Source organism: Bos mutus, chromosome 16, assembly GCF_027580195.1.
Source record: "Bos mutus isolate GX-2022 chromosome 16, NWIPB_WYAK_1.1, whole genome shotgun sequence".
Classification (NCBI taxonomy): Eukaryota; Metazoa; Chordata; class Mammalia; order Artiodactyla; family Bovidae; genus Bos; species Bos mutus.
Window position 1 is genome coordinate 49,114,114 of NC_091632.1, and position 27,762 is coordinate 49,141,875.

The 27,762-nt window shown below is 37.3% G+C and overlaps 1 protein-coding gene across 2 annotated transcripts in view; it reads left to right on the top strand.

Annotated features, from left to right (window-relative positions):
- Positions 1-27,762, top strand: part of NME7 (NME/NM23 family member 7) — a 245,214-nt gene that overhangs the window by 47,381 nt on the left and 170,071 nt on the right. For both annotated transcript variants that reach the window (XM_070385323.1, XM_005902373.2), the window contains exons 4-7: positions 11,607-11,717; positions 15,676-15,726; positions 17,238-17,445; positions 22,805-22,913. In XM_070385323.1, the coding sequence (XP_070241424.1) occupies positions 11,607-11,717; positions 15,676-15,726; positions 17,238-17,445; positions 22,805-22,913 (479 nt within the window). The remainder of the gene's footprint in view (positions 1-11,606; positions 11,718-15,675; positions 15,727-17,237; positions 17,446-22,804; positions 22,914-27,762) is intronic.

Genomic DNA, 27,762 nt, shown 5'->3' on the forward strand with positions numbered 1-27,762 from the left:
TATCAAACTATTTTTTGAGGTTTGCCACCCAAATAATAGCTGATTACCTAACATCTGAGTCTCCTCATAGTAATATTCTTTCTGTGATTTTTAAAAAACCCTTTATGATTCTAGAGGTGCTTTGATGCTCAGTGTGGTATTAGTACACAGGTGGTGATGGATCAGTGAGATGGTGAATGATTCATAAAAAAGAAAAACCAAAGATTCCCAGGACAACTCGAAATAGGAAAAAAAAAAAAAGAAGAATGTTAGATAAATAAGAATCTCATTATTATGAGATCTACTAATAAAAGTCTGTGGGGTTAAGGAAGCATCAACCACAATTCCTTTATTTACAAGAAATAAATATTTATAACTTAAAGTTTCTGAGCACATGCTATATGCCAATCACTGTGGTAGGCATCTCAGTTCACAACTACTTCAAGTTTTCATTTAAACTAGCAAAAATAGGTAAATGAGGGAGACAGGGTTAATAGTATGACCCAATCAAAGTAAAATCTATAGTGTATATATATATATATATATATGTATATATATAAAACCCAATCAAAGTAAAATCTATAGCAATTATTACAAGTATATATAAATTATTATATCTGTAGTATGGAGAAGGCAATGGCAACCCACTCCAGTTCTCTTGCCAGGAGAATCCCATGGATGGAGGAGCCTGGTAGGCTGCGGTCCATGGGGTCACTAAGAGTCGGGCACGACTGAACATCTTCACTTTCACTTTTCACTTTCATGCATTGGAGAAGGAAATGGCAACCCACTCCAGTGTTCTTGCCTGGAGAATCCCAGGGATGGGGGAGCCTGGTGGGCTGCCATCTATGGGGTTGCACAGAGTCAGACACGACTTCAGTGACTTAGCAGCAGCATATCTATAGTAATTATTATATGTATTATATATTGTATATATAGCAAAGTAAACTCTATAGCAATTATTAGATATTGTGTATAAAGTCTGATTTTTCTACAGTGAATGTTGTTGTTTCCCTTTTATAGAATAGTTCAGTAACTTGGCAATAGTCACACAGCTGCAAAGAAAGGGGAAACAAGTAAATCTTGTCGTGTTTGACTTTAAAACTCATTCTCTTTCTATTAAACCTCTAATTCATATGTTGGTAAATATTATTGAATGGACTGATTTAAAAATAGGAGTAGAAGAATATGAAGGCAGATTTTAAATATTTGGGCTTTATAAATATAATTAATTAAAATATGTGCTGTATTATATTTTTACTGACTAAAATTATTTTGCCATTTTGTCTTCTGATTCTTTCCTAACTGCAAGGGGGTTAAATCCAGCAGCCATTTGGGTGACTTAAATAAGCTTCTTCAGAATTAGAGTTTTTTAAAAAATACATTGTTTTATTTAAATGACCAAAGATGTAGGCGTATGGAGAAATACATGCATGTCTATCATGGTCCCATGGAAATATCTTCTATGTAGTAATTGTAACTTAGCCTAGCTCTCAGTTTTATATAGTGTCAAGGAGAATTTATGAACTAATTACATCCTTATTATGTTAATCATACTCAACTCCTTTCTTTCTGGAGTAAAGCCTCTTGGAGAGGGAGGAGTATTTCTGTGATGCCTATCTGCTAATTTTGAGGCACTTATCAAGATAATTCTGTTCTATGTAATTCAATTTAGCTCACAAACTAGCCTCAGCTTTCGAATTCCTCTTAACTGTTGAAATCTGACATTTGATTCACATTTCTATTCTCTTTTTCAAAATCTCTGTATTGAGATATAATGGACAAACAAAAAGCTGTAAATATTTAACACATCTTTGGAGTTTGGAGATAAGTAAAACCTGTGAAACAATTACCACAATCAAGGTTGTAAATTTATTTATCACCTTCAAAACTTCGCTCCCTCCCTCTTATTATTTTTTACGTTGATTTTTCTTTTGTCGTAAGAGAACTTAATGAAAGATCTACTCCCTTAGCTAATTTGTAACTTGTTCCCTTTATAAAGCTCCTCAAATCAAATGGATAAATGTTATTAGTTGTCAATGAGTCAGAGTATTTGATTTTTTAAATTGTTTTGTTTCCATTTTTGTCTTTTTAAATATTTTTCTCTTTTTTTTAAAGAGTATTTGATTTACATTTTGTGTAGTAAAAATGAATTGGGCTTCCCTGTGGCACTAGTGGTAAAGAATCTGCGTGCCGATGCAGGAGACCCAAGAGATTCGAGTTCATTCCCTGGGTTGGGAAGATCCCCTGGAGTAGGAAATATCAATCTGTTCCAGTATTCTTGCCTGGAAAATTCCATGCACAGATGAGCCTGGCAGGCTGCAGTCCATGGGTCCACAGAGAGTCAGACATGACTGAGTGACTAAGCAATGAATTGATGCTTTATAGTTTTACTGTTCAGATGTAAAGACATCATACAGTCTTCGTGTCATCTCTTGGGTTCAGTTAGTCTCATTCTCCTCCTAATTTTTAACTGATGGAGCACTGATGTAGGTGCCAGATGTAAATCAAAGTAAAGTACTGGTTTAGGCTGTCTAGTATAAGCCACCTCTGAGAGTGGTTGAGATTTTCTTCCTGCCTATTTCACTCACACGGCGGGCGATTCAGTTCTCTTAATTATAGGGGTTAATTAGCCCTTGGTAACTGGTGAACCCACCTGATGTCAATTCCCCCTGTAAATAGTAGCTTCTCTCTGCCCTGAGTAGCCAGGACTTTGCTACATCCTGCCCACTGTAGCAAAGTACTCTTGCCTGGAAAATCCTATGGATGGAGAAGCCTGGTAGGCTGCAGTCCATGGGGTCGCTAAGAGTCGGAGACGACTGAGCGACTTCCCTTTCACTTTTCACTTTCATGCATTGGAGAAGGAAATGGCAACCCACTCCAGTATTCTTGCCTGGAGAATCCCAGGGATGAGGGAGCCTGTTGGGCTGCCGTCTATGGGGTCGCACAGAGTTGGATACAACTGAATCGACTTAGCAGCAGCAGCAGCATCAGCAGAAACGACTTAGCAGCAGCAGCATCCAACTGTCTGCCCCACACGGTGAGGTGTTGCTCTAGAACCCTGCTTCAGGCATGTAAGTGCCCCTCATGCATTAAACCCCTGAGATCTCTTTTGGTTTCTCTGGCTCTTTCTTCTGTCTTGAGGCCTGGAAACTAGCTACAAGGCTTACAGGCCTGTGGGTGCAGCCTAACAACCTTACATGGCAAAGAGTCATTGTAGATTTGATTAAGATTACAGGCCTTGAGCTGGGGAAATTATTCTGGATCATCCCCATAGGCGCAGTGTAATCACAGGAGTCCATAAAACCAGAGAACCTTAACTGGCTGCAGAGAACCAGAGTGATGCCTGTGTGAGAAGGACCTCATCTCCATTGTTGGCTTAGAAGATAGAAGGAGACCACAGCCAAGGAGGGGGAGCCTTAACTGTCTTTCTCAAGAATAGGTTTGATTGATAATAAATTTTTTGTTGATATCTTTTTATCATCACTTTACTTTCAGGTTTGTTAAGTTATATATTAGATATATCTCTTATAAACAGAATGTAGCTCCTTAAAAAACATTCTGCCTGAAAACCTCTAAATTTTCACTGGTAAGACTAGTGTAAGACAGAGTGCCTGATGAACTATGGATGGAGGTTCATGACACTGTACAGGAGATAGGGATCAAGACCATTCCCAAGAAAAAGAAATGCAAAAAAGCAAAATGGCTGTCTGAGGAGGCCTTACAAATAGCTATGAAAGAATAGACGCGAAAAGCAAAGGAGAAAAGGAAAGATATAAACATCTGAATGCAGAGTTGCAAAGAATAGCAAGGAGAGATAAGAAAGCTTTCCTCAGTGATCAATGCAAAGAAATAAAGGAAAACAATAGAAAAGGAAGACTAGATATCTCTTCCAGAAAATTAGAGATACCAAGGGAATATTTTCTGCAAAGATGGGCACAATAAAGGACAGGAATGGTATAGACCTAACAGAAGCAGAAGATATTAAGAAGAGGTGGCAAGAATACACAGAAGAACTTATTTAAAAAGATCTTCACGACCCAGATAATCACGATGGTGTGATCACTCACCTAGAGACAGACATCCTGGATTGTGAAGTCAAGTGGGCCTTAGGAAGCATTATTACAAACAAAGCTAGTGGAGGATATGGGATTCCAGTTGAACTGTTTCAAATCCTACAAGATGATGCTGTGAAAGTGCTGCACTCAATATGCCAGCAAATTTGGAAACCTCAGCAGTGGCCACAGGACTGAAAAGCTCAGTTTTCATTCCAATCCCAAAGAAAGGCAATACCAAAGAATGTTCAGACTACTGCACAATTGCACTCATCTCACACGCTAGCAAAGTAATGCTCAAAATTCTCCAAGCCAGGCTTCAGCAGTACGTGAACTGTAAACTTCCAGATGTTCAAGCTGGTTTTAGAAAAGGCAGAGGAACCAGAGATCAAATTGCCAACATCCACTGGATCATGACAAAAGCAAGAGAGTTCCAGAAAAACATCTATTTCTGCCTTATTGACTATGCCAAAGCCTTTGACTGTGTGGATCACAATAAACTCTGAGGAATTCTTCAAGAGATGGGAATACCAGACCACCTGACCTGCCTCTTGAGAAGTCTGGATGAAAGTCAGGAAGCAACAGTTAGAACTGGACATGGAACAACAGACTGGTTCCAAATAGGAAAAGGAGTACGTCAAGGCTGTATATTGTCACCCTGCTTATTCAACTTACATGCAAAGTACACCACGAGAAATGCTGGGCTGGATGAAGCACAAGCTGGAATCAAGATTGCCGGGAGAAATATCAATAACCTCAGATATGTAGATGACACCACCCTTATGGCAGAAAGTGAAGAGGAACTAAAAAGCCTCTTGATGAAAGTGAAAGAGGAGAGTGGAAAAGTTGGCTTAAAGCTCAACATTCAGAAAACTAAGATCATGGCATCTGGTCCCGTCACTTCATGGCAAATAGATGGGGAAACAATGGAAACAGTGGCTGACTATTTTTTGGGCTCCAAAATCACTGCAGATGGTGACTGCAGCCATGAAATTAAAAGACACTTACTCCTTGGAAGGAAAGTTATGACCAACCTAGACAGCATATTCAAAAGCAGAGACATTACTTTGCCAACAAAGGTCTGTCTAGTCAAGGCTATGGTTTTTCTAGTAGTCATGTATGGATGTGAGAGCTGGACTATGAAGAAAGCTGAATGCCAAAGAATTGATGCTTTTGAACTATGGTGTTGTAGAAGACTCTTGAGAGTCCCTTGGACTGCAAGGAGATCCAACCAGTCCATCCTTAAGGAGATCAGTCCTGAGTATTCATTGGAAGGACTGATGTTGAGACTAAAACTCCAGTACTTTGGCCACCTGATGTGAAGAGCTGACTCATTTCAAAAGACCCTGATGCTGGGAAAGATGGAAGGCAGAGGAGAAGGGGACGACAGAAGATTAGATGGTTGGATGGCATCACCGACTCAATGGACATAAGTTTGCGTAAACTCTGGGAGTTGGTTATGGACAGGGAGGCCTGGTGTCCTGGGGACCATGGGGTCACAAAAATTCGGACATGACTGAGCAACTCAACTAAATTGAACTGAAGACTAATATATGTATATTTACATATGTTGTACTTGCATTTTTGTACATATGTCTACATTTTACTGCTTTCCTGTTTTTTCTTTTTTTTTTTTCATGTCATTTTTTTGTTGGTGGTGTTTATTCCTCTTCAGTTTTTTTCCTCTGAGTCTTTTATTGAAGACATAACAAATTACTACAAAGTCAGTTGCTTAAACAGTACGAATTTATTATCTTAGTTTTGTAGATGAGAAGTCCAGCACAAATGTCATCAGTCTAAGATCAAGGTGTTGGCAGGCAAGGCTGCATTGCTTTATGGAGGCTTTAAGGGAGAATCCGGAGAAGGCAATGGCAACCCACTCCAGTACTCTTGCCTGGAAAATCCCATGGATGGAGGAGCCTGGTACGCTGCAGTCCATGGGGTCCCTAAGAGTCAGGCATGACTGAGCGACTTCACTTTCACTTTTCACTTTCATGCATTGGAGAAGGAAATAGCAACCCACTCCAGTGTTTTTGCCTGGAGAATCCCAGGGACGGGGGAGCCTGGTGGGTTGCCGCCTATAGGGTTGCACAAAGTCAGACACAACGGAAGCGACTTAGCAGCAGCAGCAGAAGGGGAGAATCCATCTCCTTGCCTACTCCAGCTCTTGAGGCCTCAAGGAAAGAGAAGCCTCACTGCCTCAGCTTTGTGACCCATCCCAGCTGAAACCACTCCACAGCTGATCTAGAAGATCTTGAGAAACTGTATTTTTAAGGGAATACATTTTGGGGTGGTTTGTTATCAGCAAGCAGAAAACACAAGTTCCATTACTGGGGCAGGAAGATCCCTTGAGAAGGGAATGGCAACCCACTCCAGTGTTCTTGCCTGGGAAATCCCATGGACAGAGGAGCCTGGCAGGCTACAGTCCATGGGGTCGAAAAGAGTTGGACACGACTGAGCAACTAAACAACAGGTAACAATGGCACTATTAATATATTTTTGTGGCCCTTTTTTTGTGTGCTATCTTCACTTTTAAATAATATATATGATTCCTGATGCCTATCTTATTTTCCCTCCAAAATAAGTTTAACTATTAACTATTGAATAATTAAACAGTAAAGACATGATTGTACAGTAGTTTGAGCATTCCTTGGCATTGCCTTTCTTTGGGATTGGAATGAAAACTGAGCTTTTCAGTCCTGTGGCCACTGCTGAGGTTTCCAAATTTGCTGGCATATTGAGTGCAGCACTTTCACAGTATCATCTTGTAGGATTTGAAACAGCTCAATTGGAATCCCATCACCTCCACTAGCTTTGTTCGTAGTGATGCTTCCTAAGGCCCACTTGACTTCACAATCCAGGATGTCTGTCTCTAGGTGAGTGATCACACCATTGTGGTTATCTGGGTTATGAAGATCTTTTTTGTACAGTTTTTCTGTGTATTCTTGCCACCTCTTCTTAAGATCTTCTGCTTCTGTTAGGTCTATACCATTTCTGTCCTTTATTGAGTCCATCTTTGCATGAAATGTTCCCTTGGTATCTCTAATATTCTTGAAAAGGTTTCTGGTCTTTCCCATTCTGTTGTTTTCCTCTATTTCTTTGCATTGATCACTGAGGAAGGCTTTCTTATCTCTCCTTGCTATTCTTTGGAACTCTGCATTCAAATGGGTATATCTTTCCTTTTCTCCTTTGCCTTTCATTTCTCTTCTTTTCTCAGCTATTTGTAAAGCCTCCTCAGGCAGCCATTTTGCCTTTTTGCATTTCTTTTTCTTGGGGATGGTCTTCATCACTGCCTCCTCTACAATGTCACGAACTTCCGGCCATGATTCTTCAGGCACTCTGTCTATCAGATCTAATCCCTTGAATCTGTTTGTCACTTCCACTGTATAATCGTAAGGGATTTGATTTAGGTCATACCTGAATGGTCTAGTGGGTTTCCCTATTTTGTTAAGTCTGAATTTGGCAATAAGGAGATCATGATTTGATCCACAGTCAGCTCCAGGTCTTGTTTTTGCTGACTGTGTAGAGCTTCTCCACCTTTGACTGCAAAGAATAAAATCAGTCTGATTTCAGTATTTACCATCTGGTGATGTCCATATGTAGAGTTGTCTCTTGTGTTGTTGGAAAAGGGGTTTGCTATGACCAATGCATTCCCTTGAACTGAACTGACTGAATCAATGCTTTGTCTCCTGTAGGCATTTAAAGAGAAAATGAAACTGCATTTTAAACTAAACTGCAAAACTTTTCACATTGCTTCTTGTTCACTGCCGATATGTTTTATATTTTCTTTAAGAGCTTTGGTTCCTGAAGACATTTCTAGAGCTTAGTATAAACAATCATGGGTTAGTTTGGCCTTATAATATTTAAACAATTGAGCTAAGAAGTGACAATTTTAATTGTATCTTCAATGAAGCCTTGTAAAATGCTATAAGAGACTCACTTGCTTCAAAATAAAAGGTAGTCCATTTATGACAAGCTCTATCAGACTACAATGAACAGCTTTTGTTGTTTAAAAGTTTTAAAAGCCAGCCATAAGTTTTAGGGTTCCATGGACAGAGGAGCCAAGCAGGCTGCAGTCCATGGGGCTGCAGAGTCAGAGACAACTAAGCGACTAACACACACATAAGTTATATCCAACTGTAAGGATATTTTTATGATTATATTCTTAGCTAAGTTTGTCTCATTGGGGGAAAAAAAATCGACTATGAAAAAGCCAAACATTCTCTTTTTATAGATTCCTTGAATTAATACCAACATATCAGAACAACTGAAAATAAAAGGAAAGTGGCAGCAATTTTTAATCTTATTTTGTGTGTCATATAAGCTGAATTACTCCAACTAATCTGATTTTACCTTATATGTACAAGTATTAATCTTGAGGATTTGTGATTATGTTCTTTTTTATATATTAATAGTAACTTTATTTGTGGTGTGGAAGGAGCACAGACCACCCAGGAGTCATGTTGTTGTAGCCATGCGTTCCGGGAAACACTCACTCAAAAGGACAATGCAGATAGTGGAGTGCAGTTTATTACACCGGGGGGCCCAAGGCAGAGTCTCCTCTTAGCCAAGGACCCCAACCAGCATTTGTGAAAATCTTTTATACCCCATGTGTACATGTCTGAACCTGCCACTCCAAATTCCTTGAGACTTACATAAACCAAGGAAAATACAATCCCAATAACCCCATCATTCATGTGCTATGTGCTCATGTGTTTAAACAGTCAAACAGTTAGCCAATAATCAAGAAACCCGAGGTTACACTCTGATTGATACAGAAAAATTTATGGGCTGTCTGGAGGAAGGGGTGATTAGTGTATGTTTTCTTTTAGGCGATGAGTAACCTAGATACGATCTTCAAGGTTCCCCTGTCTGGAGGGGGTCTTATCCTTCTGTTGTTTTCACAGGCACTAAACACAGAGTTCAGAGTCCATTGGAAAGGTGGCCTAAGATGGAGTCCAGACCCTATGAATTCTTTCTTCAGTGTGAGCTGGTGTTTTGTCCTGAAAATGCCATACACCTGTTGTGTGACCTTTGGAGAGTAACCTCTCTGGGTTTCATTTCCTTGTTAGTAAAATCAGGAAACTAAGGTGCTCTCCAACTCCAAAAATATATTCATTCTGTGGCTTCGGAGGGGAAAATGCATAGCTCTGATGTATCCTCTTAGAAAGAAAATGTGATTTGAGTCGGTTCTAGTGAGGTGGATGAACCCAGAGCCTGTTATACAGAGTGAAGTAAATCAGAAAGAGAAAGACAGATATTGTTTATTAACACAAATGTATGGAATCTAGAAAAATGGTGCTGATGAACCTGTTTTCCAGGGCAGCAGTAGAGACCCAGACATTGAGACAGACTTGTGGACACAACGGGGCAAGGTGGAGGGGTGGGGCGAATTGAGAGAGTGACACTGAAATATATGCACTGCCGTAAGTCAGATAGATAGCTAGTGCATCCGGTCCCATCACTTCGTGGGAAATAGATGGGGAAACAGTGGAAACAGTGTCAGACTTTATTTTTTCGGGCTCCAAAATCACTGCAGATGGTGACTGCAGCCATGAAATTAAAAGACGCTTACTCCTTGGAAGGAAAGTTATGACCAACCTAGATGGCATATTCAAAAGCAGAGACATTACTTTGCCAACAAAGGTCCGTGTAGTCAAGGCTATGGTTTTTCCAGTGGTCATGTATGGATGTGAGAGTTGGACTGTGAAGAAGGCTGAGTGCTGAAGAATTGATGCTTTTGAACTGTGGTGTTGGAGAAGACTCTGGAGAGAGTCCCTTGGACTGCAAGGAGATCCAGCCAGTCCATTCTGAAGGACATCAGCCCTGGGATTTCTTTGGAAGGCATGATGCTAAAGCTGAAACTCCAGTACTTTGGCCACCTCATGCGAAGAGTTGACTCATTGGAAAAGACTCTGATGCTGAGAGGGATTGGGGGCAGGAGGAGAAGGGGACGACAGAGGATGAGATGGCTGGATGGCATCACTGACTCGATGGATATGAGTCTGAGTGAACTCCGGGAGTTGGTGATGGACAGGGAGGCCTGGCGTGCTGCGATTCATGGGATCACAAAGAGTTAGACACGACTGAGCGACTGAACTGAACTGAGTGTGAATTTGCTGTATGACAGAGGGAGCTCAACCTGGTGTTCTGTGACAACCTGGAGGGGTGGGATGGGTAGGGGATGAAAGGGAGGTTCAAGAGGGAGGGGACATAATATACTTATGACTGATTCATGTTGTTGAATGGCAGAAACCAACACAACATTGTAAAGCAACTATCCTCCAATTAAACACATAGTGAAAAGAAATGTTAGCAGGGTGTTTGCTAGTCATAGACGTTGTCAGGTGGGGGGACATTTATTTCTTTGTACGTGATTCATGCTATGAATAAACAGAAGAATTTAGAATAATTTCCAGATCAATGCTGAACTGACTGCATGGCATACACATGTTAAAGTTTAAGAGACCAGAAATCAAGGTGATAATATGTTTAATGCAACTTTTTAGAAAATTGTTATCTTTTATAAAATGTTAAGAAATAGAAGTGTTTTTAAACACTTATGTTTTCTTACGTGGGCATATTTAAAATCACAGTCTTAACTTTTTTTCCCCTCTAACCTTTTATTCGGAGAAGGCAATGGCACCCCACTCCAGTACTCTTGCCTGGAAAATCCATGGATGGAGGAGCCTGGTGGGCTGCAGTCCATGGGGTCGCTGGGAGTCGGAGACGACTGAGTGACTTCACTTTCACTTTTCACTCTCATGCATTGGAGAAGGAAATGGCAACCCACTCCAGTGTTCTTGCCTGGAGAGTCCCAGGGACGGAAGAGCCTGGTGGGCTGCCGTCTCTGGGGTCTCACAGAGTCGGACATGACTGAAGTGACTTAGCAACCTTTTATTACTCTTTTTTATAGATTGGGTACTAATTTTTATTTCCTTGGGGAAAACAGTAAACTTACATTGAATAAGTTTTTATTTATTTATATATTTTAATTGGAGGCTAATTATACAGAGTGAATTGGAGCCTTTTATACAGAGTGGTGGCTCAGAGGTTAAAGCATCTGCCCGCAATGCAGGAGACCCAAGTTTGATCCCTGGGTCGGGAAGATCTCCTGGAGAAGGCAATGGCAACCCACTCAAGAGTACTGTCCAGTACTCTTGCCTGGAGAATCCCATGGAGGGAGGAGCCTGGTAGGCTACAGTCCATGGGGTTGCAAAGAGTCGGACACAACTGAGCGACTTCACTATACAGAGTGAAGTAAGTCAGAAAGGAAAACACCAATACGGAATGTTAACACAAATATATGGAAATTAGAAAGACAGTAACAGTGACCCTATATGCGAGACAGCAAAAAAGACACATATAAAGAACAGACTTTCAGATTTTGTGGGAGAAGGCAAGGGTGGGATGATTTGAGAGAACAGTATTGTATAAGTTTTTAAGAGATTATTAGTACATTTGTCTTTATAATTTACTTTGAGCTAGGATTTTAATGGAAACGACCTCTGATTAAGTATTATAAGTAAAAACTGCTGAACTATTTTTATTTTTAAATGTATTTCCTTACAGAACATTAGCCCTGATTAAACCAGATGCAGTATCAAAAGCTGGAGAAATAATTGAAATAATAAACAAAGCTGGATTTACTCTAACCAAACTCAAAATGATGACGCTATCAAGGTAAATTTTTTGATCATTTTCAGTTATATAATGTCTGGTTCCTTTTTTAAAAAAAATTATCTTTCATGTTGTTGTTTAAAAACTTCCACAGAATGACAAAGAATAAATTAGTAACCTTATTAGAATGAGAAAATATAAGACAACAGGTAATCAGATGTGTAAATCATGATTGAACTCTAAGCAAGTAGGAATTGTCAGGTTATACTAATAACTATTAACTATTTATTAGACATTAATTCTTTATTTTCTTTCATAACCCCATCAGTGTTTCATATCTGTAATTTTTTATATAACACATTGTATAGAAATTATAGAAGAAATGAATATTATTCATATTTGACAAGGAACTCTTACTGTTGAGATTTCAAAAGTGATGTGTTTGGAAATGTTTTAGTTTGGAAATGTTTTCGTTCCTCCCAACATATTATATGTGATTGGTAAATATACCTATTTACTGTTCTGAAAAGCAAGCCATTTTATTTGACCAGATATTTTCTAAGTTATTTAGTGAGAGTTAGACTTACTGTAAGGTAAGGGGATTAGTGTAGTTGTTAGGCAGGGCTGGACCCAGCAGTTTTGTTACTTACTCCAGTGATTTATGTTTGTTTGGTTAGGTGTCTTCTCACTGCTGTCCCTGGCTCTCTGTCCCATGGGACAGTTGCTTTTTTGTCTCTATGAGAACAGGGAAAATGGATAGCAGTAGAAATTCAATATTGAAGTCTGCTCCCTAGAAACGTTAACAAAACATGCTCAATTTTACCCCAAAAAAAGACAATTTGAAATTTTCCCCTATGTAAGATCTCTCAGCTTAAATATATTCTAGAAAGGCAGACATCTATTTCAGAGCTCAGAATCTAGACCCAGATTAGGTTGTGGCTCTGCACAACTTACTTCTGTTTCAGTTTCTTCATCTGCTAAATGGAGGTTATAATATCACCAATACTGTAAAGTTGTTATGAGGGTTATGTGAGCTTAATAAAAGTAAAATGCTTTGAAAAATTGTTGCACACAGTATGCGCATATAGGTGTTAGCTATTAGTGGTGGCAGTATAGTACTTACCAGTGCTGTCATTACTTAGTGGAAACAGAGGTCATGATCCTTATGAGCATAGTTAGATTTGTCCTGTTTCTGTTTGTATTGAAGGTGCTAGCCCTTACAGCAGGCAGTGGGGCTGAATTCTGAGAGATGACTTTGAATAGTGTTAGTGACATTGAACTTTTTTATGTCTGTATCAAACATTGGAGGTGTAATCTGGCATCAAATTTCCCACAATAAAGCTGCCCCAAAAAACTTAATAGCTGTTTAAATTGTTCATAGCACCTCATACATCTCTATTAATATTAGTGTCAAGTCTTGGATTTTACCTAACTTAAAAGTTAATAAGTTAGTGTGTTACTCTCTCAGGGATGCTAGCAGAAGACATGAGACTTCTGAGCCAGGGACACAGGGCTTCATTAAGTTCAATTAGCAGCATGAACATCATGTTTCTCTTGGTTCCCGTTGCCTTCATGTCCTGTGAGAATAATATGAGATGGGCCTGGGTGGATGTTGCACACACAGTTGATTGCATCACAGCTGAGGAGGGTTGAACTCAGGTTACCCACTGTTTCATTAGCAAGCTGTAAACAAGTCTGCTCTTTGTACTAAGGAGACATGACCTCATCCCTCAAAGTCACTCACTATAAACATAACTCCAAGAAATGGCTAGGATAGAGAGTAGTTGGGGCCTTGCATTCTTGGCGTACCCAATAAGATGTGTTAGGAAGGCAAGAGACCCACAGAGAAGTGTCTCCCAAAGCTTAAATCTTCTCAAAACTTATTTGCTCAAACGTCGGCTCCTCCCTCATGACGGTATCTGAAAAGCAGCAGCTGGGTTCCATTTAACTGTACTTCTAGTTCTCGGATCAGGGCCTGATTCAAAGTAGACACTAAGTAAATATTCCATAAAATAATTAATAGATCATTGTGAGAATGTTATGAAAACACAAGAAAACATAACAAAACAAGAACAGAAAAGACTTCTGTAGGTGGTCATGCACTTATTTCTCTCCATCTAAGCCTTTTAAGGGAGGAATTAAATACAAGTGATGAGAAAAAAATTCATGAACTCATTTTGGTTTCAGTGATAGATTTTGAATGGAAGTAACTGTGGAGTCAGTGACATGTTAGAAGAAAACAAAATACTTTCAGTAATTAATAGTTTTCATTAATGTTAAAGATGATTTTGTTTTCTTAGTAGTTCTGTAGAATTGGTCAGATTAGTAGTCTCACTGCTAACTCTTCTAAAATACTCCCCACTTGAATTTTTCAGAGTTTTTACCTCATTTTAGAATGCAATACAGATTATCCATATCAGTTTTGTGAATTCTTCTGCTTACCCACTAGAGTTTTTATTTTTATTTTTCTGAAGTTGGTAATAGAAAGGTCATAAGCAATCAGAAATTTGGGTTCACATCTCCTTCTCCTTATTCCTTTACTAAGTAGCATTTTGATCTGGATAAATTATGTAATCATGCTGAACTACATTATTTTTAAATGTAAAATGAAGATGATCATACCTATTTCAATATATTGTTGTGGGGAATAATAAAATTTAACATTGGCATATAATAGTCTCTAGAAGAATAAGTTTTCTTCCCCTTCTATGTCTTGGGTCAAATTTTCTTTTCTATACTTGCATAGTATACTTTCATAATCTCTTCATGGCCAAAGAGAATATTTTAGTACATTTTGTTTGAATAAAAATATATCCTGATATATGAATTACTATATGAATTCATTATATGAATTTATTTTTTAATGGGCCCATAAGAGCTTAAAGCATCACGTCAAGCCCCTGGTGGCTTGAAAAGAATCGGCCTGCAATGCAGGAGACCTGGGTTTGATCCCTTGGTTGGGAAGATCCCTTGGAGAAGGCAATGACTACCTACTCCAGTATTCTTGACTGGAGAATTCCATGGATAAAGAAGCCTGGTGGGCTACAGTCCATGGGTTCGCAGAGTCGGACATGGTTGATCAACTAACATATAAAATCTTAATGCATTACATACTAAATTGTCAAGCCTGAAAGTTTAATCCTTTGTTAGAGGATACTTTGCTATTTTAAAAAATTGATGTTGACATATGTTTGTCACATACTATGAACTGTTTCAAGCCTTTGAGAAAACTGTATGCGTTTGAGACACTTGATTTGATTAGCTGAAAAGTCTAAATAACTTTTTCAATATGTGTAAAATTCCATTATCCTATTTATTTTCTCCATGGTCGTGGGACTATAAACTTAAAAAGTAAATCCTGATTGCCACTGATAAATTCAGATTTCTGAATATATCTATATTATCCCTTTTTGGGGGGATGTAAGTTCAAGCATTAGTTTTTAATACAGTAATAACTAGTAAGAGTACATTGATGTGCATAATTTGTCAAGCAGTCTTTAAAAACACAAGTCCGTAGTCTTTCTTTTGGAGCAATCTATATAAGAAAGAAAATTTTAACTATTAAAGTAAAATTCTAGCCTAAGCTCTCAAGTTAAAGCCTATAGAAGAAAGTAAAAACTTTTGAATTTGTAAATATCTTTGCAATAATTAATATTTTTCTTTTCATTGATAAAGATTACATATTTTTTGATGTTCAACTTACGTGAACTTTAAAAAAACGGTAATTCTTATTGGTCACATGTTAAACGTTGTTTTTAGAATGATAAAGATGCTAGTGAAAAGGAAGATAGTAGACTTGAACATGAACAGTAAATATTGCCTCTTTTATTCATTTTAATTTTATATCTTAACATAGATATGCATACTAGCAAAAATTTGAAAAGAGGGGGCATTTGAGCAGAATATTTGGTGAAAAGTCCTTAATTCTCATATGGATCAAATAGAGAAATTCACTATTTTATTAATATTAGTTAATTTCCTTACATAATTGTTAACTTTTGTCATTTTGATTATTTTATAGGAAAGAAGCAACAGATTTTCATATAGACCATCAGTCAAGGCCCTTTTTAAAGTAGGTACTGAATTCAAGGCTCATGTTGTATAATGGAGGATATTGTGGAAAACTAAAGAGTTATAATTTCACAATTCAGAAATCTGTTACCTGAGAATAATTTGTCAAAAAGTCCTTAGCAGGGACTTCCCGGTGGTGCAGTGGGTAAGACTCCGCACTCCCAATGCAGGGGGCCCAGGTTCAGTCCCTGGCCGGGGAGCTAGATCCCATATGCCACAACTAGAGTTCACATGCCTCAGCTAAAGATCCTGCATGTCACTGCTAAGACCCAGTGGGGCAAATAAATAAAATAAAAATATCTTTTAAAAAGTCCTTGGCAACATCTTACAACTGCAGAGAGCTTTTTTTCTAAGAATTGGTATGTTTTTCCCCTCTCCTTTTACTAGGTGAAAATTCTTTTTTAAATAAATATGCTAAACGTTAATCAGAAGCAAATGGCATGAACTACTTAAATTATGAGGAGCATAGCTTTCTTTTTAGATTTCAGTAGAATAAAAATAGAGTAATAATTACATTTATGTTGAGTATCTATTTGTGTTTTAAACTATTAATGGTATTCTCAGTGTATGTAAAACATTGTTCGTAGAACCCTTGTGTTAAATAAATTGTTTGATACACATTTTGCTGTTTGAAATATATCGACAACTATGTTAGAAAGTAAATCTATATTCTAAATATTTGGGTTGTATTTAAAGTTAAGTGAATATGGTGTACCTCATTACTGTTGACAAAGGAGAAGTGCTTACTTTTCTAATAATGAAGGATTAGCCAAGCTGTGGAAAACATTCTAGTTGGTGTCCTGTACATAATAGTGTTTTATTCAAGTTTTACATAAGAAAATCATTATGTTATAGGTTATTTTAAACAAAGCATTATCAAAATATTCCCAAACCTTGTGTAGAATAGGCATCCATAATTCTCTTGGAAATTATTCTTCATTATAGTCTTTGTATATATTTGTATTATTACAGCTTCTAGTTTAATGTCTTGTATGTCACTTGACCAACTCAGTGCTTAGTGACTGAAAATTCATTGTCATTCTTTGAATTCTAATAAATCTACACAGAAATTATTGGATTCTTACTACAAATATATTCCAAGACATCACTCATCACTTTGTCTATTGAGATTTTATTTGACTACCATGTTAAATATGTTAAAATAAGAAGATTCTTCTGTACCTTTCAGAACAATGCAAAAAGCAATATAGATCAACAATATGCATTTTAAATCAATGAAATAGTCTTAGTTCACTGAAACATTGATGCTTCTGCTAACAGTAATTGGTTTGACAATAGTGATTTGTAGTGACTCAGGCTACTGCAGGACACTCAGTTTATAAAAACTTTACCTTATCCATGTAAAATTCACTATGTCCAATAGTTCTGAGACAATAATATTCATATTTATAGCTATGTGATTAAATACTCACATGGTAATATTTCTTTGTTAAGAGAGATGCCTTGGTTAATACAGAAATGAAGCAAATCAATCTTTCACCTGTTTCACAGTGAGCTGATCCAGTTTATTACAAGTGGACCTATAATTGCCATGGAGATTTTACGAGATGATGCTGTATGTGAATGGAAGAGACTTCTTGGACCTGCGAACTCTGGACTGGCACGTACAGATGCTCCTGAAAGCATTAGAGCCCTCTTTGGAACAGATGGCATAAAGAATGCAGCTCATGGCCCTGATTCTTTCGCTTGTGCTGCCAGAGTAAGGTGTTTTTAAACTATTTTAATTTGTTTTGGTTTTGCTAAATGTTTGATGTCAGAGTAAAGCATTTTGTCACAGCTGACTTAAGGTAGATTTATGCAGCTGATCTAATAGTAGAAGAAACCTTTGACCTTTTGCTTGTAATTAAACAGACATGAGTTTGAGCAAGCTCTGGGAGTTGGTGATGGATAGGGAAGCTTGGTGTGCTGCAGTCCATGGGGTCGCAAAGAGTGGGACAAGACTGAGTGACCAAATTGAAACAGTGTTTCAATGATATGTGTCCTTTGAGAACTGGCAACCTGGTCATCCTCTGAATAAGTTTCTCCAGTTAAAATACTTGTTGTCTTGTTTTGTTCCAAAGACTTAAATCACTGAGGCTTATCAGTAAATGAATTATTCCTGTAAGAATACCACTTTATGGAAAGTGAATATTCAAAAAGACATATTCTTTCTTTGACTCAGACTTGACACCATATTTTCAAGCTTAACATCCTTCCTTTTTCTACATGTAGCTAGTGTTTATGAAAGTTTTTCTATTAATAATTCTCATTTTAAATTTATATAAATAAGGTATTACTCCACTGGGTTTATACTGATGTTGAATTAATGAAATGCAAGTTAACTCTTAGCATTCTGAGAAGTTTCTCAGCTAATTTAAGATGGTTTTTAGTCTGGTCATATACAAAGTGGAATAATACTAGCAAGTTTTATGATATGAAAGTGAAACTGTTAGTTGCTCAGTCATGTCTGACTCTTTGCAACCCCATGGTCAGTAGCCCGCCAGGCTCCTCTATCCATGGGATTCTCCAGGCAAGAATACTGGAATGGGTTGCCATTTCCTTCTCCAGGGGATCTCCCCAACCCAGGGACTGAACCCTCTTCTCCTGCATTGTAGGTGGATTCTTTTAGTGCCGAGCCACTGAGGAAGCCCTTAAGTTTTGATGGCTGTGGAATATTCTCCTGCATGGATAAAGCATTTTTACTTCAGCATTTCCTTACCTTTGGATGTTTTGTTAGGTTCTAATTCTTTTCATGTTTGTAATAAGGGTGCACTGATCATGTGACTTCATATTTCATCAATATCTTGGTTTATTTTCTGAGAACAGATTTCATATTTGACATTAGAATATGTAGATTTCGGTAATTTTTTTTAAATGTCTTAAATTGAGTCCTTTACAAAAATGATATTTAAAATGACTGTGTGAAATTTTCAGAGACACCTGTAACTGGCAACCATTTATTAATGTATTTTATCATGATGATTAAGGATATGGGTATAGATTAGTCAAATGTTTTAGGAGATTTCACATGGGGTCTTATCAGGGTGAAATTTATGAAATGATATAAGTATATACTTAACAATTTGTATAAAATACAGTACAAAAAACTGTATACTTAAAGCTGATCAAATTGAGTCTGAGTTTTATTTTTTGGGAAAGTTACATATCTTTATCCTTCCCTGCTAGGTCATTTAGAGACATATAAAAGACTTAAAGTAATAGTAAAGAACCTCAGAAAGAGGAAAGCTTTGTGCAGAATGTTTAAAGCAGCTGAAATCACAAATGAATATGAATTCTTTTGTTTGACATTATCAGTATATTTGTTGTTTGAAGTCTCTAAATTACTTGCCATATAACCATGATCTAGTAACAGGGTTCTTGCAAATATTAGCTGAATTAATAGGTGAGACAGATATGGCAGTCAGCCCAAGGAGAAAGAGAAAGCAAAGGCATAGAATCTCACTTTCACCAAGATATATTTAAGTGGCAATCTTTATATTTTTGCCTTAAATACATATTTATTCATATATAAATGAGTACTTGAAAAACTTGGGTTTTTATTTTTTTAAACTGAGCAAAAAAGAGGTTGGGACAAAAATAATTGGTCAAATAATTGGTTAAAATAGAGTTGGAACATTCTAGCATTGCTTTTTACATCTGAAAGAGAAGTGATATTATAGAAAAAGTTCAGGACTTTGGAGTTAGTATGACTAGATTTTGAAACATGACTTTGCCATGTATTAACTCGTAAGGGCTTGTTCCTTAAGCCTTCTGAATGTCTTTTTTTCTCATTTGTTCAGGGTAGATAAATAAAAATTCTTCATGTGTTAAATAAACTGCTTCTGAATTTCAATCATTCCGAAATGTTTATTGAGAAGCTATTGTGAACAAGGCAAAGTCCTGCTTCTCATGGAGCTTACAGCTCTTCTAATGTCAGATAATAAATAAACAATCTATAACTCTGATGTCTACTGATAAGTGCTCTGAGGCAAATAAACCAGGAGAAGGCCACAGAAAAAGACCAGAGTCAGAAGGATCATATGTGGAGTGGAGGTATGGAATACTATTTTAAAAAAAAATTATTTTAGTTTTGGCTGTGTCCGGTCTTAGCTGAGGCGTGCAGGATATTTTGTTAAAGTGCCCAGGCTTTCTAGCTGTGGCAGGAGACCCAGCAGTGGCAGCGCACAGGCATAGTTGCCCCTTAGCACGTGAGATCTTGGTTCCCCGACCAGGGATCAAACCCACATCCCCCTGCGTTGGAAGGTGGATTCTTAACCACTGGACCACCAGGGAAGTCTCTAGAATGCTGTTAAATCTAGTATATTCAGAAAGTCCTTACAGTCTCTGGTTTGAGCAGAGATCAGAAGGAAGTGAGGGAGAAAGCCATGCAAATGTCCGGGGGAAAGTGTTCCGGGAAGAAAGGGAACAATACATGTAAAGATTCTGAGGTAGGATATTTGCTGTGTTCAAGGAACAGTGAGGAGGTGAGGCCAGTGATGCTGGGGCAGAAATAGCTTCATGGAAATAGGTTGAAGATTAGGTCAGGTGTAGCAAGGGACCAGGTCACATAAGGCCTTGTAGGACATCTGGGACTTTGAAATTTATTGGGAATAAGACAGGAGATGTTGGAGGGCACTGTGCAGAGGAGTGACATGATTTTTCTAAGTTTCATTTTTACTACTGTTAATAATGGACCAGTTAGGGTGGAGGGACGTGTGTTGTGGGAAAAGTTGGAATGGGAGGTCAGTCAGATGGTTAGTGAAGTTGTTAAAGGGAGAGTTGGTTGGCATGTGGCATGGACCAGAGTGATAGATGTGGAGGTAGTGGATGGATTCTGGATATATTTTGAAGGATTTCCTGATATATGGGACAGGTGGAGAAGAATCAGGAATTGCTAGTTTCTTGTTGTTGTTTATTTTTGGCTTGTGCAATTGAAGTATAAGGAAAAAGGTGGGATTGAACAGATTAATGGGAGACAGTGGAAATGAGAAGTTCTGTTTTGGATGTTTTAAATCTGAAATGTCAATATGGATGTGTAGTTTAGGGCAGAAGTTGAGCTGGAGGTTAAAGTGTAGGAACCATCAGAATACAGAGAGCATTGAAAGCCATGGGACTCAAGGACCTCAGCAAGACAGTGGCAATAGAATAGTGACAATAGATAGTACTAGACCCCTCATGAGCACTTAGGGGTCTGCTAGATAGGAGAAAATCATTAAAGGAGACTGAGAAGAAGTGACTAGTGAGGTGGGGAGAAACCAAGTAATGAAAGCATTCCAGGATGAAGGCATCAATTGTGTCAAATGCTGTTGGGTCAGGTAAGGTGAGGTCTGAGAATTAACCAGGGTACATGGCAACGTGGAGGTGGCTGGGGATTTTCATGAGTAAACTTCCACAGAGTGAAAGCCTAATTAGTTGTAAGTTTAAGAGGGAATGGAAGAGAAGACAGAATGAAGACATCTTTTTTGAGAAGTTTTGTTGCAAAGGAAGCAGAGAAGAGGAGCTGTAGAAGGGCCCTGTCCTTACAGTTTGCAGTCCTCTACCATAGCTTCTTGTCACACTGGGTTTACTTCATTCATTCATTCACTACCTACCAAGACCCTGTAGGTATTGGAGTTTTCACCTGTACCATAGGTATTTTCACCTGTACCATACATATTCTCTGAGAATATGTTATCAAAGCATCTAGTACAGCTCTGCAAACAGTACTTGGTGATACTCATCAAGAAGAGTAATAAGCAAAGGCATTAATACAATAGAAAGATACTTGTCTAAGGAATGGAACATTTTAATTCTAAAGAGTCATTAATGCTGGAATCACTCAAGTATATATGCTACTATTTGGACAGTTCCTCAGATTGTTTTTTTGTTTTTCTGGCCGCACCATAAGGCATTTTATATCTTAGCTCCTCAGTGAGCAATCAGACCTGCACCCCTGCACTGGGAGTGCAGTCTTAACCTCTGGACCACCAGGGAGGTCCCCCAAGTGGTTGTTTTAAACTGCATACCAGTGTGGTACCGTAACACATCCTATTATCTTTCAATTTTTAAATTTAGTGAAAGTGAGTATTTACTTTGAGCTCTTTGTTTTAGAGGCTGAAGCACCTACAAGGCTATGCAAGTTAGTTATTTTGGGGGGCAATTACCAAAATAACCACAACCTTGGAGAAGTATAGGGTACTGATGATTGGCAGCATCAGTAAAGGCCTCCTGGAGGAAGTGATCTTTGAAGTGATCCTTTACACATTAGTATGGTTCTTTGAGGACAGCCGGCTTTATAGCGAACGGTGGAGATAATAGTAGAAAAGCTTAGTGGCAGAGAAGCGCACATCTGAAAAAATGGTTAGTGTGGCCATCTTCATGGCCAGTTCAAATTGCTGGGTTGTCCTTTTAATGAATTATGTGCAAAGCAAATAGCACAACATGTATCTGGCTATAAAATAAGGTTCATGTGATTTGACTTTAAACTAGTACTATTTATATACATATATACAGTAAATTAATTTTAACTAACTGTAGCTCTGATTCTTGAATACTCATCTGTTTCTGTAAAGATTTCCTAATTTTTAACGGCATTTTAGACATTTTAATGAAAAGCTTTGAATCGAACCTGTGTCTCATAAACTGATACTTTGAATAAAATAGGAAACCTTATATTGATTACATCCAATATTCAAAATGTTAAGACATTCTCAGTTTTATTCCTGGGACAGAATAGTACATATTGTCATTGCTTTAATACTTCTTTATATGTTCTTTTTTAAGACTTAGAACAAGGTTCAGTTCATCAGTTAGTCTTTGTAAAAATAATTTTTAGGAAATTCAGGAAAGAATTTATATTGTGAAACTTTAAAAGTGATTGCTTTGTTCTTCCCTTCTCATATAAATAGCTTAGGAGTAAAAGAGATTGTATTTGGGTAGGACCCTATGGGGCCTCCCTGGGACGGTCACTTCCCCTATACCCTCTACTTTAGCTCCTTTCTGAGGTACCCAGATAGTAGTCTCTGATGCACATTTCCTGAGTCGTTTTACAGATGTATAACAAAATTACATGTGCCAAAGTCATTTCTCTGTGTCTTTAGGAAATGGAGTTATTTTTTCCTTCGAGTGGAGTGTGTGGGCCAGCAAACACTGCTAAATTTACTAATTGTACTACTTGTTGCATTGTTAAGCCCCATGCTGTCAGCGAAGGTAAGTACTGTGTTAAATACAATATAGCCAATACATTCTGCTAATAGCTGAATTTGCTAATATTTGTTTTCTTGATATAGGTTATATGTTGAAATTAAAATATAGTTTTAATATTTCCATTCACTTTTTTGAAGGCACATGAATAAAAGTCATGTAATATGAGGGCAAAATCTGAGTTTACATTTGTCTTTCTCTTTGTGCATTTCTAAAAGGTGTTCCTTGGGTTCCTGCTCATGCTCATCCTATTACTGATCTTGATTCCCTGACTTTTAATCTGCTTTCTCTTCTCCCAGCCACATACTGTGATTAACTGAATTCACTTAAACAGCACTTCTAATTTAAAGCAATGTCTATCAGATCTGCAGTATGCCCTTCCTGAGAAAGCTAGAAACTTCTTTCGGTTCTGAGTATCTGAAACAGTTCTTTCATATGTGTGTGTTTGTGTGTATGTGTGTGAAAGAGTTTGCAATTTTTTTTTTCCTTTATTTTTCTTCATGTGTTTGTTTTAGTTGTTCAGTGTATTTTTGTCAGCCATCCCAAATCCTTTTGGAAATGAGATGGGGTATAATTTAAAAGGTCATCTTTAAAAAACTGCAATATACTAAATAATAGATGTTTAAATAAATACTAAGTAAATACTATTTATTTATACTAAATAAATAATAGATGAATGAATGGATTTGAAAAATTTTTGTATTCTAAGTATTATATGGGTTTAAATCATTTTTATTTTTAAAGATTTAAACTATATTTAAATATACTCATATTTGATATATGAAAGTAGAGGCATATGAGTTCAAGTAAAAATTTTTGTTGAATCTAATCAGATGGCAGAATATTTTATTTAAACCTTGATATATGAAGGCATTTTTTATTTTTAAATTTCAATTTTAGGGATTTTTAAACCATTGTGAAATGCATAACTAACCTAATTCAGCTTAAGCTGTGACTATATATATATATATAGTTTCAGGTCTCATGTTGAGTTTATTATTAGATTTACTTGGCCCCCTTCCACTGGCTGGTTTATGTTTCTTTTTCTATAATGATCCGATTTCCTGGTGCATTTAATTTTACCTGTGGTCTCTAAGAAGAGATTTTTTTTAAAAAGGAGTTGTTAAGAGAGCAGCTGAAATGGAATAACAGAATATTATCTTTTGTTGACTGTCCACTGCCCCAGAGAAGGCCAAAAAGGCTTGTTGATTAAGCAAAACTGAGTTTATTGCTTACTACAGTAAGGAGATCACACTTAGTGGGCCTTACAATGGAGAGGTCATGGGCAGATAGTGTAGAATTTCAGGTGTGACCCTGAGAGATTTAAGATAGGTCTGTCAGTGCAGTGATATGATTGAAATGGGGTAAAATTTGTGATATAATAGTTTAGAATTAGTAGGAACATTGAGGCAAGAATCTTAACCAAGTCTTAAAAGTATACAACTGTTTGAGTTATTTGCCCTATTGAAGGAATATTGTGAAAAAGAAACAGTTTGAATAGTCTGTTGTTGAGATAACTGGACTTTTGGGAGGTTCTTGAGCTAAACAGTGAAGTTATTTACTGATTTACAGTTTTATCTTTGTAGGCAGTAATTTCTTGGCACAAATGATAAAGTCATGTGGATGTAGGCGGCCTTGGTTCTTAGTATTCTAGTTAATCTATATGGATGCAGTGATTCACTTCTAACTTATAAGAGAACTAGAGAAAAAAAGCTTAATTTGTGGAACAAATGGTGGAAATTTGGGGTATTGTAGTCTTTTTACCTAAGTAGATTGAAATATATTTTGTTATTTGGGACTTAGGATTTAAAAGGGAAGAAAAACAAGGTGAATTTTCTTGTTTTGTTTTCTAATTTATAAATTATGCAATGTGTTTGTCTTGATGTCCTTAGTATTATTTACATATAGTTAGTTTAATTCCATCGATAAAATAAATTATTTTTACTCTGAAATCAGGCTGTGTAGATTTGTATTCTGGCTCTGCTACTTACTAGCCATGGGAATACTGGATAAATTACTTAACCTCTTTGTACCTTGTTTTTTCATCTATAAAATGGGAATAATAGTATCCCTTCTTCACAAGGTAGTGGTAAGGTTTAAGTGCACTTAATGTAATGGTTACATGACTAAATGATTAATTAAGTGATTAAATGTAGAGATTAATGTCCTAAACAGTGCCCAGAACTTAAAGTGCTGTATGTGTTAGGCATTATTACTATTATGCTGCTGCTGCTGCTAAGTCGCTTCAGTTGTGTCCGACTCTATGCGACCCCATAGACGGCAGCCCACCAGGCTTCCCCATCCCTGGGATTCTCCAGGCAAGAACACTGGAGTGGGTTGCCATTTCCTTCTCCAAAGCATGAAAGTGAAAAGTGAAAGCTAAGTCGTTCAGTCGTGTCCGATTCTTCGTGACCCCACGGACTACAGCCTACCAGGCTCCTCTGTCCATGGGAGTTTCCAGGCAAGAGTACTAGAATGGGGTGCCATTATTACTATTATGATTACTACTATATTCCTACTACCACTACTACTGTTATTATCTTTTACTTTTTAAGTAAAGGTGAATGACACCTTAGAGACAAAGCAGTAGTTTAAAATACTAACAAAATCCAACATCCGTCATCCCCAGAAAGAAAATCCCTTTATTGTTTGAGGAACAAAATACTTTATTTTTTTAAAGTCTAAACTTAAGCCCATAAAGTAGGATTAATGCTTCCATCTAGTTGTTTTGGCAGCTATCAGCAATTACCTATTCCGATTGTCCATTACTGTTGGTATTGGGCAGGAGATGTTAACCAAATATGGGAGAGCTGCTTTTGCACTTGAAATGGTCAAGACATTAGGCTTTTTGATATATTAGAACCCTGAAGTTTTGTTGGAAATTTTCCTTTCTTTTAACAGATTACTGCATTAAACAATTTGCTGCATTTTTCATAACATTGTCCTCTCTGATTGTATGTTCCTCCTCAGTAAAATAAGTTAGGATAGTTTAAGAACAGAATAGACATTATTCTGTGAAACTGTGTAGAAAATTCTTATGAAAGAAAAGTATATTGTGTAGCTCACTGTTGTGTTTTGGCTCTAAAAACTAACTTACTACCTAACAAGCGCCCCCCTGAATTTTGGCTGATTGAATTTGGTTAAGTTCCCAGCTTTTTGTGTGTTGGATTTCCTTCAAGTAATTCAGCATCTGGAATACTATGGAAGAGGCATGACAGTTTTTGGTATAGAGAGACTGGATTTACATATGATTTCACTTATATGAGGAATATAAAAAATGAACAACAAATGAACAAACAAAGCAGATACAGGCTCACAGAGTCCAAGAATAAGCTGGTGGTTGCCAGAGGGAGAGGGGTTTGGGGAGGTGGACAAAATAGGTGAAGGGGATTAAAAGGCACACATTTATAAAATAAATAGGTCAGGAGGATGTAATGCACACATCGACGAGTCAGTAACCCTGTAACACCTTTGCATGGTGACGGATGATAACTCGTCTTAATGCGGTGATCATTTCGGAGTGTGGAATCAGTGTACACCTGAAACTAATGTAGTATTATATGTTAATTATAAATAAAAGGATTGGATATAACATTGTTAATCTCAGTTTCAATAAAAATTCTTGGAGTGGGCCCAGCTTTGCTAGGAGTTAGAGTTTTAAACTCTAAAACTCACAGTTTTAGAGTTTTATGATTGTTTTATCCTATCTGAAGGAGCAAACAGTCGAAGGGAATGTACAATAGTTCGTTGAACTGTTGTATATATAATACTCTGACTTTGTATGGAGCTTAGCATGCATTTTTGAAGCACAAAATTAAGGTATTGAAAATATCTAATGAATTGGTAAATTATGGGGACTTTCAATGAAGTCATCAATCTTTCACTTATAAGGAATCTCAAGAGTTCTGTTAGTTCCTACTAAAGAATCCCAGTCTTCAAGAAGGATTGCTTTTAATGGTCCTAACAAAGTAGTTGTGCATTAGGCTACTGAAAACCTTTTAGAAATAGTGAAATTTGCCTGCTAATATGTTCCAACATCTAATACCCTTTAGAAGGAAATGAGAGCCCCTAGGATTGTCAGTTGTAATGTCTTGAGTGAGGGCAGAGAAGAAAGTCTCCTCAAATCTTGTTAATGAGACTGTTAGAAATTAAGTATAGAACAACAATAGTTTTTATTATTAATACTAATTGTAGTTCATGTTTATGGAATGATAAGTACTTTACATGAATTATTTAATTCTTAAAACTGTGAGGCTAGGTATTATTTGAAATGCATGCCACAGAGGAAGAAACCTAGGCAGTGAGATGTTAATAACTTGCCAAAAGTCCTACAACTCTTAGGTGGTAGGGTTGGGATTTGAACCAAATTTGTCTTCTTTTTATCACATTATACAGTCCTGCATCTACATGGGTTATCACTTAGACCCTATAAATCCCCATCATCAAGTTTGATTATTAACCCCATTTTACCGATGTGGAATCTAAGAATTAGAAAGGGGTAGGTTATAACTTGAAATCCAGGGCTGTTTGATTCCACAGCTGGAATTATTTGTGATATTTGTGGTACTCCATGAATATTGAGATCAACTAATTGTGGAAAGCCATTTCTAATAGGTATGAAGGGTAATCTGAATATCTTAAACATAGTTTTAAAAAACTTAATTGGGTGGAAAATACTTATAGTTTAAGATGGAACTTGGAGAAATGAATGCTGTTCTGGTCAAGGTAATGGTTAAGAGATGAATGCTGCTGCTAAGTCACTTCAGTCGTGTCTGACTCTGTGCAACCCCATACAGCAACCACCAGGCTCCCCCATCCCTGGGATTCTCCAGGCAAGAACACTGGAGTGGGTTGC